Genomic DNA, 13,060 nt, shown 5'->3' with positions numbered 1-13,060 from the left:
CAAGGGCGAGAGCCCGAGCCCGAGCCTGTAGCCCGCTCCTCCGGGCACAAGCGGTCCCTGCGGGGCTGGTCCCTTGTCTCGGAGCCGTGGCGGGGGGCTGGTCCCTGCTGCTCCCGGACTCGGCAGGCTCGCGGCCCTCGCCCATGGGGTAAGGGGGGTTCTAGGAGCGGCTGGGAAGGGCGTGCCTCTTGGACTGAAGGGCAGGCAGGGTGAGCCATGGGGGGCCCATGGGGGCGGCTGGGCTGCGACCCCTGGGATAGGAGGGTACGAAGGGCTCCCGATTGCTGCCTGCCGATCCGGCGCGTAGTGGAGACAAACCCCGATTTATCGCCTCAAGGACCGATTGCTGCCTGCCGATCCGGCGCGTAGTGGAGACAAGCCCCGATTTATCGCCTCTAGGACCGATTGCTGCCTGCCGATCCGGCGCGTAGTGGAGACAAGCCCCGATTTATCGCCTCTAGGACCGATTGCTGCCCGCCGATCCGGCGCGTAGTGGAGACAAGCCCTGAGAAATGCCCCAGTTTCCCCAGCTGGAGCAATAGGTGTGAGAAAGGGGGCGGGAGCCAGGAGAGGTCAAGGTGACTGGGACACGCCTTGGCTGTGAGGGTGAAATGAGTAGCTATGATTGGTAGGGACGGTGGGGGAGCAAAATGGAAAGATACAAAGAGTGGAGTATGGAGGAGTGAATTGGGGGGATGCGTGGGGGAAAGGAACTGGGTCTCTAACGGGGGCCTGAAGCAGAAGGATTGGATTTAGGAGTCACATGGAGAGGAGAATTGGAAGATGCTGTGGGCTGGGAATCAGGCTGGAGCCTGGGGGTCTGAGACGCAGGAAATGTTGTTCCTTTCAGGAGTATAAGGAGGGGTGCAGTGTCTGCTCCCAGAGCCATACAGCAGCACTGGGGTACTCTACCAGCAACTCCCAGGGTGTGTGGAGGGACAGATTGCCGTTGACAGTGCAGATCTGAGCGAATGAATGAGTTGGTTTGTAGAACTGCCGAATGACCCTCTCAGGGAGAAGCAAGAATTTTGTTTGAAGTTCCTATTCCTTTCCCGAGATCAAAACTAACTAACCAAGTCTGTAGTTAAGCCAATAGTGTGTTCAGTTGGCAGTGTCCCTGTGTGAAACCTGCCCCAGATGACCCACTGGCTTCCGAACTACAGCTGCGAAACATACGCTGCCTGATTCAAAGGGGAATGGCCAGAGACACCTCTGCCCAAGTAGAGCTTTGACAATGAAGTGCTTGGACTGTTTTGCTTGTGGACAGAGGATAAAGTGATGGATTCTAGTGTAACCTGTGTCTCTCCTGAACTGTGTAACCTGTTTCAAACCAGCTGTATTTAAAACATTGCTTAATGGCAGTGTTACTGTCTAACTCTCCCTGCTGCACCTGGGAGAAGCTTTTCCTGGGGATTTCCTAGTCTCATCTGAGTGACACTGAAGAGCTCTGATTTTGTATCTTGCAGCTGCTGTTGGTAACTAAGTATTAGAGTTGGTCAAAACTCATGTTCTGTGGGAAAAAATTTAAAACAAAGTGTGTGTGTGCAATGCAAAAATGTGTGTTTCAGTGAAAAAAAATTATTTTCATTTTGGTGGGGGAAATCCACTTTCTTTTTAAACTCCCCTCCCCCACACTTTTTTTCCAAGTAGGGGAAACAGGTAAGAAATTACACATAAGAGAAAGTGAGGGAAAAACATTTTCTCATTGGAAAAAAAAAAAAAGTTTTGTAGAGTTTACATCTAGAAAGGACCATCAGATCTTTGAGTCTGATCTCCCATTACATCTCACTAATTGTATTAAGCCCAAAGACTTTAGTTGGGCCAAAGTATTTTGGCTGTGAGAAAAAGAGAACAGGAGGTGAGGCCAAGGTCCCTGTGATATCAGGGAATGATTAGATGAGCTGTGCACAGGAAATCCCAGCAGGTGAGCTGTGCCTCAGGCTACAGAGGAAGGCAGAAAAGACCCTAGGGGCTCTCACCATTCTGAGCTGGAGGAAAATTCCTTCTCAACTCCAAATCTGGTGATCAGTGTGACCTTGAACATGTGAGCAAGAGGCACTATCCACACTTGCTTTTCAAAGGAAAAAGGTTACTTTTGAATGTAAATGTTTTTTCCTCCCTAACACTTCTCTAATGAGGAAAATGGGGGAGGAAGGTGATGAGAGGAAAAAATAAAGAGGGCATTTCCCCACCATTTTAAACAAATAATTGCAGACATACTGAAAAATAACCTCTCCGTGAACTTATTTGTTTTGAAAGTGTTTCTGAAAACTAAATCTTCACCTCCTCCAAAGACATGTTTGATGGGTGGGAGAAAGTGTGCAGTTTTTTTGACAACCCCATTTTTATCAAAAAAAAAAATTTTTTTAATGAAAAACTTTGACCAGATCTATCAAATATGTGCCAAGTAAGTAGCTGACAGTGCTTGCTGTTGGAAGGATTTTCTATGATTAACGTATGTTGCACATTTACTACTTTGGAGAATGACTCATTTGTGAACTACCTCTGATGTTTGCTGCATCTTTTGGGCAACAGATTTTCATCCATGGGGTTGGTCTCATCAATGGATCACTGTTTGTTATTTGCATGGTGGCTGGTTGCCCAAGTTACATGGGTTTGCTTTTGATCCTTGAGTGGACCACAGACATTTTAAACAGGAAGAGAACTGGGAATAACCTTGGTTCACTACCAAAAATAGTCACACCTTCCTGTCAGTTGCTGGGAATAGGCCACATCCACTGTGATTGAATTGGCCTCGTTAGCACTGACCCCCCACTTGGTAAGGCAACTCCCATCTTTTCATGTACCTGCTTACTGTATTTTCTGCTCCATGGATCTGATGAAGTGGGTTATATGCCATGAAAGCTTATGCCCAAATAAATTTGTTAGTCTCTAAGGTGCCACAGGGACTCCTTGTTGTTTCCACTTTTTTATGATGGATTTTCAAATGAAGATCCATAGTGCTTAAAACCCTATGGTGATTTTGGGATTTGGAGAGAATTTGATGAATCCCCAGAAAATGCCCAAATCCTTTAGAATAATAAATAACAAGAGACCGCAAATCAAATTGAATGGAATTTGGTCCTTGTATTTGTAAAAATATTTATAAATATTTTCTTTTAAACATCAAGCCTTTCTACTAGCTGATCAGTTGGCAGCTGATCAGCACCTCAGACTGTTCATCTCTCGTAGCACTAAAAAGAACTAAGACAGTTGTAGGCCTCAGATATTGGCTGCACTTCCTTCTTAGCTACAGGAAGAACATGGAGGTCAGTACGTAATAACAAGCTTTCTGTGCATTCGCAAGCTGGAATCACATCCTCATTTCACAGCTCTCTGTGCCAAGGACGGCATGTGTCTCTCCCCCATCGGCCTGAAGGTTGCAGCCGGGAGTCTGGATCCAGAGCATGTTTCATTTCTCATTTCAGGCTATGTTTGACATTGCTGTCTAGCTCTCCTGAGGAGTAGTGGGAGGAGCTAGCAGGATGGCAGAAGTTGCTGTAGAAGGACGTGATGAGGGACAACGACAAGACTTTGATCTCACTGGGTAAAAATTTTTACATAACTCCTCACTTAAAGTCCTCCCGGTTAACGTTGAATTTCATTGTTACATTGCTGATCAATTAGAGAACATGCTCATTTAAAGTTGTGCAATGCTCCGTTATAACGTTATTTGGCAGCCACCTGCTTTGTCCACTGCTTGCAGAAAGAGCAGTCTGTTGGAGCTAGCTGGTGGGGGCTTAGAACGAAAGTGGACTGGCAGCTCCCCTAAATTCCCTGTGTGGCAGCCGCCCAGCAGGCTATCAATTGCTGGGCAGTTCAGCTGTTCCTCCCCCCTCTGCCATGTGCTGCTCCCGGGAGCCTCCTGCTTGCTGTGCAGAGCTAGAGGGGAAGAGAGGTGCTACCATCAGGGTGTCCCCTTGCTCCTGCCCCACCTCCCCTGCTTCTGTACCTTATCTCCACAGAGCAAGTGTGTGTGGGGGGGAGATATGACAGGGCTCAGGATGGAGGGATCTTGCTAGCAGCAGCTGCTGTCTCAACTTGCTACTCTTCTTAAAAAGGCAATGTACTTAGTGTGGGGTCAGCGTACTTAAAGGGGCAATGTGCATCTCTCTCACACAGTGTGTGTGTGTCTGTCTCTGCCATGCTGTCTCCCCTCCCTACATTCGTGCTGCCTTGTAGAGTGTGAGGCTACATTAACAACAATATGTTAACCCTTGAGGGCTCAGATGAGTGCTAGTTCATCATTTAGCAGTAAGGCATTCCCTGGGAAATATCCCACTCTCTGACTCCACCACCTCAACCAAGCTTCACAATCATCATTGCTGTGTACAGTATTAAATTTTGTTTAAAACTGTGTGTGTGTGTATACACACACAATGTCTTTGGTGAAAAAATATTCTCTGGAACCTAAACACCGCCCCCCCTTTACGTTAATTCTTATGGGAAAATTGGATCTGTTTAACATAGTTTTACTTAAAGTAGCATTTTTCAGGAACAGAACTACAACGTTAAGCGAGGAGTTACTGTATTCACTAGTTTGCAGAAGTGGCATGATGTGTAAGGGGCCTGAGTGATCTTCAGATTAGGGTTTTTCTCATGTTTGCACCTGCATTCCTTTGGTGGCGGGGGGAATCTGCTCCAGTCAATGGAGACTCAAAATACAGAAGGTAGCTCTAATCCCTCTCTTTACAATATTTTCCGGTTTAGGACAATGGCTGTACTTCTCCATCTCTGTCTAGCTCAGAAGCAGAAATGAGTTGCTGGGTCATTGTACATGATGCATTGGTGCAAATAAGGGATGTTCCATGTGGAAAGAGTCAGTATTCTAATAGAAGCAATTCCAATTTTCTGTAATTCAACATCCAGACAATCAGCCAGGAAATTGTCTGTCTCTCATCTAAATCGTTTGTGGCCAAAGAGTTCTGTACAGTTATGTGGTGTTTGTCTTTTTATGACTCTCCTGCAGAAATACATTGAATCTCAATCCCAGTTCCTTGTAACCTCTTAGGAAAGAGATCAAGGTGTCATTGTGGACACATCAGTGAAGAAGTTTGCTCAGTGTGTAGTGGTTACTGAGTAAGAAATTAAGACACTAGGCTGTACTGTGACAGACAAAAAACATTACAAAATTATCTGTGGTACAGCTTCACCTTAAATAATGCTGTATTCATTTTTGGGGCCTTTATCTCCTAGACTATAGCCTGTGGTATGCAGGAGGCCAGATTAGATTATCACAGTGGTGTCTTCTGGCCTTTGAATCTGGGAATCATATGACGAAAGAGACCCATTAAAGAGACTGATATTGGTATTTTAGTAAAGCAGTTGCTAGAGTATTGCAAAACCTTCCTCCCAAAATTGGGTGGGATAGGAGAACAATTTCTTGGATATAAAATAGTCCAAAGATCACAAACTAGAATTAACAACAAATAGCCATGTTCCGGGTTGGGAGAAGGTTACGGCAGCATTTGGTCCAGCATTTAAAATGGTGGTCGTTGCACTGGATGGGGAGGTAAGCAGCATGCCAATGGATTTAGGAAGTGATGCTAAACTGGGAAGAATTGCAAACGCCAATGAGGACAGGAAAACAATAGGGAATGTTGCAAAATAACAAAACCACAAACAATATGACAGCTAATATATTTGAGGACAGGTTGAAATGCTCCATTGGAAGGACAATCCTGGGAAGCAGTAATGCTGAATGAGACTTTTACAAAATACCAAATACTCTGTGCTTGCCAAGTAACAGAAAACATTGTGTGATTCTCTTTTTTTTGCCTGTCAGCAAACCAGACATTGTGTCCCTGATTGAACGAGAGGAAGAGCCATGTGTCTGGGCTCACCAGGATTCAAGGGAAAGAGGCTTTTCTAAAGGGGTCTCCTCTGGTAAGTAATAACTAATGAACTCTTCAGAAACTTTGAGTCAGGTAATGAGCTGAGAAAGAAGCCTGCATTTCATGAGCTTCTATTGAAACAGCTTTTGTCCCCTCCAGTCAGCTTAGTAGCCAGCCATTATTACATCTTTTTGGCAGGTGTCTGTCATGGATTCCTACCTATCTTGACTGGCTTTGGATTGTAGCCCCCCCACGCCCCCTTTGGACTTCTGAGTGGTCAGGTGGGATGGCAGGACATAGTAGATATCATTATCTTGTCCCTTTGTAGAGCTTTGAAACGTTAGCTAAGCCAGGAGGTGGAGAGGGAGCTTCTGAATCATAGAAATGTAGAGCTGGAAGGGACCTTCAGAGACTAATTTAGTTCATCTGCCTGCACTGAGGCAGGACCCAGTCCTAGGAAACCGAAACCAATCCTGACAAGTGTTTGACCTGTTCTGAAAAACCTGCAATGAGACAGATTCCACAATCTCCTTAGTTAATAGAATCGTAGAAGATTAAAGTTGGAAGAGACCTCAGGAGGTCATCTAGTCCAACACTCTGCTCGAGGTAGGACTAACACCAACCAAATCATCAGTCAGGGCTTTGTCAGTTAACCTGTTCCAGTACTTAACTGTCCTTAGAGTTAGAAAGTTTTTCCTAATATCTAACCTAAATCTCCCTTGCTTCAGATTAAGCTTCTTGTCCTTCCTTCTGTGGATATAGAGAACAATTGATCACCGTCGTCTTTATAACAGCCCTTCTTGTACTTAATGACTGTTATGGGTCCCCCTTCAGTCGTCTTTTCCCCAGACTAAACACGCCCAGTTGTTTTTAACTTTTCTGCATAAATTGTTTTCTAACCCTATTATCATTTTTGTTGCTCTCCTCTGGACAGTCTCCAGCTTGTCCACATCTTTCTTCAAGTGTAGCACCCAAAACTGGACACAGTGCTCCCACTGCACTCAGCACTGTGGCCTCAGGTGAAGGGTTACCTCCTGTACATACAAGTGTAGCACCCAAAGCTGGACACAGTCCTCCCACTGCACTCAGCACTGTGGCCTCCGGTGAAGGGTTACCTCCTGTACATACAACACTGCTGAAGGGAGATGGAAGGAATATTTTCAGCTTTTCTAATAGAGCCTGTAGTCAGGACGCCAACATGATATACTGTATGTTTATATGCTTTACATTCACGAGTCCAGTGTCCTTTGCGTGTTGAAGTAACATCTGGATTCTCCATTTATTCGAGCAGATAATGGAATCAAGTGGAAGACTGAAGAGAATCATCAGCAGGGAAATTCTGAGGGTTTGGCAGAGCACAGGAATTTATCACAAAGAGAGAAAGCAAATAGCTCTGATGAGGGAAATACATGTGAGAGTAAACACAGACCAGCCGGCCAACACAGGAACATAGAGGATGAGAGCCTGGAGAAATCCAAACCAAATGAAAGACCTTTCAGCAAATGCCAAAACATTCCTATCCGCACAGGAGAGAGACCCCATAAATGTACTGAGTGTGACAAAAGCTTCACTCGCCGCTCACATCTTCTTCAGCACCAGAGAATCCACACGGGAGAGAGGCCCTATAAATGTACCGAGTGTGAGAAAAGCTTCAGACAGAGATCAGAGCTGATTGATCATCAGCGAACGCATACTCAAGAGAAACCCTACAAATGTGACAAGTGTGGGAAAAGGTTCATTCGGAGCACACGGCTTATTCAGCATCAAAATGTTCACAATGGCGTGAAACCCCACAAGTGCCCCCAATGTGAGAAAAGTTTTAGCTGGATCTCATCAGTTATTAAACACCAGAGAGTCCATACAGGTGAGAAACCCTATAAATGCACCGACTGTGAGAAAACCTTCAGCTGGAGCTCGACCCTTATAAAGCATCGGAGACTCCACACAGGAGAGAGACCCTATAAATGCTCTACCTGCGCAAAGTGTTTTGTACAGAGTGCAAATCTTATTAAACATCAGAGAATCCACACAGAACAGAAACCCTATACATGTGGGGAATGTGAGGAAACCTTTCTGATCAGGTCTCATTTCATTTTGCATCAGAGAATGCATACAGGAGAGGAACTCTACAAGTGCGATGGCTGTGAGGAGTGGTTTGGTCTTGTCTCGGACCTTCATAAACATCAGAAGAGCCACACAGGAAAGAAGCCCTATAAATGCTCCGAATGCAACAAAAGCTTCAACAAGAGTTCAAATCTTATTAAGCATCAGAGAATCCACACGGGAGAGAGACCCTATAAGTGTCCTGACTGTGATAAAAGCTTCATCCAGAGCTCTCACCTGATCCTCCATCAGAGAGCGCACAGGGGAGAAAAACCCTACAAATGCCTGGACTGTGAGAAAAGTTTCCACCAGAGCTCCCATCTCATTCAGCACCAGAGAGTCCACACGCAAGAAAAACCCTTTAAATGTCCTGAGTGCAAGAAAAGTTTCAGCCGAAGCTCAGTGCTAAATAAACACAAACTAATCCACGTGGAAGACCAGAGCTATAAATGCAGCCAGTGTGAGGAAACCTTCAACAGCAACTCCCGCCTTCTTCAGCACAAGAGAACCCACCATGTGGCAAGACCTTACACATGCCCTTGCTGTGAGAAGAGTTTCAGTCGCAGTTCACAGCTTATGCTCCATCAGAAAAACCACACAGCAGAGAAACCTTACAAGTGTGCTGACTGTGACAAAGGCTTCATTTACAGCTCACATCTAATTCAACATCAGAGAACTCACACTAGAGAGCGACCTTATAAATGTCCGGTGTGTGAGAAAAGCTTCATTCAGAGCTCACATCTCCTTCAGCATCAGAAAATCCACACGGGGGAGAGACCTTTTAGATGCAGTGATTGTGAGAAAACCTTCAGTCGGAGCTCCAACCTTATTAAACACCAGAGAACTCACACCAGGGAGAACCTGTAAGAGATGCTTCCATGTGAACGCCACACTCTTGACTATAAGAGTATTCACACAGAAGGAAAATCCTATAAATATTCCATGGGTGAGAGAACCTTCAGTCAGAAATGTCATGTTGTCCTTCAACTTCACTATACTGAAGTGAATTAAGGTCTCTAGGAAACTTGCCTTGACCTTCTTATACTGGCAACAGTTTTGTTGGTATAAATTATACCAGTTTCCCCAACAGTATACTATCCTGGCAAATGGACTCATTTGCCGATATAACTATGCCTACACTACAGAGTTTGCCAGCACAGTTATGTCTATTAAGGGTGTGATGAGGTGTGATTTGTGAGTGAACAATATGCTGGTAAAAGCCCCTAATGTGGACACAGTTACATTGTCAAAATTTGCACTTTTACCAGTAGAATTTATTGTTTGTGTGGGGATGAGGACGGACACTGTAATAAACTATACCAGCAAAATGCTATTTTGCCAGTATCACCTGAGTCGAAGCTAGCAGCAGTTTGAGGGTATTGTATATTGGTATAATACATTGGTATAGCGATATTGGCAAAGTCTTACAAGTGTAGGATTCCAACACAGTATGTAACAAAGCGTTGATTGCCTGAAGTGATAGTTAAGGTCCCCTAAAAATGGGAAAGAGACCGCAACTTGATACCTGTCCATGTGCAGAGAAAGAATAGACACCCCCCCCTTCCCTCCCCCGGTTACAAGAATGGATCAGAGGTGATTATTTAGCTTCTGCTTTCAGGTCATGTATTCAATTATCTGTCATTGGGACTCTTCCACCTGGAAGAGGGAGTAACTTACATGGTTATTAAATATTCAGATAGTGTAAAACTAGTGCAAGCTGCAAACGCCATTGATGAAAGAGAAATAAGTCAAAGGAGCCTAGGAGGATTAGGCACCCCATATGTGTAGAAATCAACAGGCTAGGTAGGAAAATTGCTGCATATGGGCAAAAGTGATCTGAAATACAAGTTGTCACTGGTAAAGAAAGCTAGCGTGAGTGGTGCTGAAGATAAGACAACAGTATAGAGATGTTTGCTTTTGGGAGTGTCACTGGACAGTCATCTTGCCTGAGTCTAGCTCAGAATATCACTAATGAATTAGAGGTTGTGACTGAGAGTCCAACACTGAGTTCTATTCCCAACTGTCCCATGGACTCTTGCTTTGTGCCTCTGTAGAAGAGAGAAACAAATGTAATTTTGGGTTGTAGTTGCAGAGGCATGAGATACCAGAACAGCTGTGGAATAATCTCATCACTTCTCACTGGAGATTCATGTTGCTTGGGCCTTTTAACACTAGGCTGGGCACATCCCTGGAAAATATTCGGTGTTGGTTGTCTGATTTGGGGGGAGGGGGTAATATCCGATCTGACAGTACACCAGCAGGCTGTTGTATTTTTTTGTTCTTAAGGATAAAAAAAATTAGTAAATTTTTGGAATTAAAATTGTATTTTATCAAACTTGCTAATTGTCTGGAGGAATTAATCATTTAGCTGAGGAAGAAAACAATGAAATTTTTTTGTAAGTGAAATGAGCAGACGTGCTGCTTCATTCCAAGGGCTGGGCTAGTTTTTAACCATCAGTATTTGCATGCAACTTGAGTAGAGGAAGGCTACAGCGGCAGAAGTTCCAGTGGCTCCTTTGCGTGGTGGATGTTCAACATGGCATAGTCAGCTGAAGCATGCTGGGGTGGTACAAGCATTGCAATTTGAGCCACTGGCGCTTTTAATTGGCCAGAGGTGTGATGTCATCAGCAAACAGCTCAATGGCCCCACCTCTGTGCAGCTGTTTGTACAAATAAAAAAAAATTAAATCGAAAACTTCAGTGTGGTATAGACTGGTGAGGGAGAAGCCCGCTCCTGGAGTTGGGAAGGGATGCTCCCAGTGTGCAGTGTCCTCAAATGGCTAAGTTGGGTTGCCTGTGAATTTAGTGCTGCTGTGTTCTCTAGCAGGGCTGTCTGCCTTTGTCTCACTCTCACTATCTTGTCAATGCACTCTGTCCGCAGCTCACTGTCCTCATCTTGGTGTCATGGTAAAAGAAACCTTCCCTCCACTCTTCGGTCGTCTTTTGCCTTTACAGATGCCGACACAAATATGCCTTCTCATGTGCACGTGCTCTCTCTCTTCCCCCCGTCCTGAAGATTTGCCTGGCATTCAGCCATGGATAATGCTTCTGTCCATGTGGGCAGCGATGTGTCAGGGCCGTGGGGGGAGGAGGGGTAGAAACAGCACAAGTAGCTGTCGTCTCAGTTCTAGTCTCAATGCCAATAATAATAAAGTGTTGCTTTTCCTTTTTTTGGAATTCCATTCACATGGGACCACCAAAGCTTGGAGATGGTAAGATCTTTTTCCACCTTGCTTCTCTCCTTGTATAGGGCCTCTGTAGAAATGCCAGGTTGGTGGTGGACTGGGAATTGGGGAAGGTGGTGGTGGGGAGCTGGGGGCAGGTTAAGCTCATATGCACAGCTGTAGGCTGTCTGTACTTGGGGAATATGATGCTGAGGGCATCTCTCCAAAGGCAGAGCAAGATCTTGTTCAACAAGGCCATGGGCAAACTGGGAAGATGTTCTGCACCGCTCTTTGCCAGGCGGGTGCCGGAGTGGAAGGGAACCACAAGCTGTAAGGGTAGAGCAAGTGAGCTACATTGCCTTGCAATGTGCATGGAAAAATAGTCATGTCTTTGCCTTAAGTTCTCTTTTGTGATACCTGCAGAACAGCACAACATGCACTGCAAAATCAATGGAATTTTGCAGAAGTGGCTCCAAGCCCGAGGGATCAGATAGCAATATTAAGGCAATCATGGCTACACATTTAACATGTCTCTGTAGCCTTCTTTAGGCAATGTACCTCCTCAGATCTCAAGGCAGCTAAAAGTTGAGGTAAGCCCAAGTACTTTTGGTCTCTGGCGCTACACTAAGCATGCCTGCTGTGCAGCCGATGTATTTGACTTATATTTTTTTAGACTAATGTGGTGCCTCTGTCTTGGGTGGGTGGGAAGCAGCATAGGAAGCAGGGTGAGTAACATGTCTTACTGATGGTTGTAGGATTTGATATATTAGAGAAATTGCTTTGGAGCATTCCCCTAATGCACAAGCACCCAACACAGCGGTGCCCTGAGGGTACCTGGAATAAAGCTGTTTAAAGGTTGTATTTTGATATAGTCCCTAATAGTTATGGGGAAAGGTCCCCTTCCCAGCAGTGTCAGGATGGGTCTCTGACTGGCAATCCGGTATCTCCTGGGTCTGCAGCACTGCCTGTGTGAACTAGTGATATCCTGACTGGCTGGGCGATGTCCGCCTGCTCAAGGTCCTGGTTGGCATCAGTGGGGGGTTCCTTGCTGCAGTCCAGAACAGGCTGGGGTTCAGTGAGGGAGTGAAAATCCAGTCCAGCTACTCTTAAGAGATGCAGGCCTTGCTGAGTCTTGTTATTGTCCCTGGAATTTTTGTAACCTCTGTGCTGCTGCACGGCATCCCCCTGACCACGGCACCCAGGTGGCCCACCTCTAAGGCTAAGTAGTGGAGGGTAGAGAGGTGCCTGCTGCAGGTAGAACTTGGACTGGCTTGTGGGAGCAAAATGGAGATGAACTCCAGACTGATCCTAGAGAGGAGGACCTGGCTGACTGCACATGAACCTTTCTCCTGCATTGCTTGATCAGCTTACCCCAGGTGCTCCTATCTTGTGGGTTCTCCAACTTTCGTGCTGAACGAACACCAAAGGAAGCTTTCCTCAGGCTGATTTCTCAGTGTTGTAGATTCCCTGGGACTGTGTCATTACAGTAGTTGAGATCTCCAGGGACAAACGATCAGTTCCAGCACCACCAATTACAGATGAACAAAGCCTTCGTGACAAGAAAAAAGGCTATTTCATCAATACCTACAAAAAACCCAAACCCCCATGTGGGGGTTCAGTCTGGAGTTCGTCTCTTGTATGACCCTTGGGTGTGGAGCCCAGCCTTCTCAAATGCATTTTCCCTCCTTTCTGTCTCCCAAGAAGCCAGTCTTACAGCCCCTCCTCTGAACACCTGGGCAGCAGGAAGGGGAAGCTGAGGAGAAGTTAACCATTATTTACTTGGGAGCAGGTAAGGCCCCTGCACCTTTTCACACTCTGTAACTAGGCTCAGTGCTGAGTTGGACCAGAAATCCCAAATCAATGGGGGCTGGAGAACTTTGTCCTTAGTCTATATGGCCTGTTTTCATTGCAAAGTTAGACCAGGTGCTTACTCTGATGTTGCCCCGACTCCCCACTCAT

At 45.6% G+C, this 13,060-nt stretch overlaps 1 protein-coding gene across 4 annotated transcripts; it reads left to right on the top strand.

The window, feature by feature from the left end:
* The first annotated feature begins 316 nt into the window (after positions 1 to 316).
* On the top strand, positions 317 to 10,275 carry LOC116817855 (uncharacterized). 4 transcript variants are annotated; one of them, XM_032768308.2, is made up of 4 exons: positions 317 to 542; positions 3,429 to 3,547; positions 5,786 to 5,886; positions 7,123 to 10,275. In XM_032768308.2, the coding sequence occupies exons 2-4, from the start codon at positions 3,486 to 3,488 to the stop codon at positions 8,802 to 8,804; spliced, it is 1,845 nt and encodes a 614-aa protein (XP_032624199.1). In that variant the 5' UTR covers positions 317 to 542; positions 3,429 to 3,485; the 3' UTR covers positions 8,805 to 10,275. The 4 variants fall into 4 exon arrangements, with proteins under 4 accessions (XP_032624199.1, XP_032624196.1, XP_032624200.1 ...); XM_032768305.2 differs by having other exon boundaries at positions 317 to 1,475; XM_032768309.2 differs by lacking the exon at positions 317 to 542 and having other exon boundaries at positions 2,200 to 3,547; positions 7,126 to 10,275.
* The last annotated feature ends 2,785 nt before the right edge of the window (positions 10,276 to 13,060 follow it).

This window comes from Chelonoidis abingdonii, chromosome 22 (genome assembly GCF_003597395.2).
Source record: "Chelonoidis abingdonii isolate Lonesome George chromosome 22, CheloAbing_2.0, whole genome shotgun sequence".
Lineage (NCBI taxonomy): Eukaryota > Metazoa > Chordata > Testudines > Testudinidae > Chelonoidis > Chelonoidis abingdonii.
This window is presented reverse-complemented; position numbering and strand designations above follow the sequence as displayed.

Bases quoted from the DNA above. Each gene is read 5' to 3' on its own strand.
- LOC116817855 (XM_032768308.2), top strand. From the start codon at position 3,486: ATGGCAGAAGTTGCTGTAGAAGGACGTGATGAGGGACAACGACAAGAC. The intron at 3,548-5,785 runs GTAAAAATTTTT...TTTGCCTGTCAG, and splicing joins CAAGACTTTGATCTCACTGG to CAAACCAGACATTGTGTCCC. The intron at 5,887-7,122 runs GTAAGTAATAAC...CATTTATTCGAG, and splicing joins TTCTAAAGGGGTCTCCTCTG to CAGATAATGGAATCAAGTGG.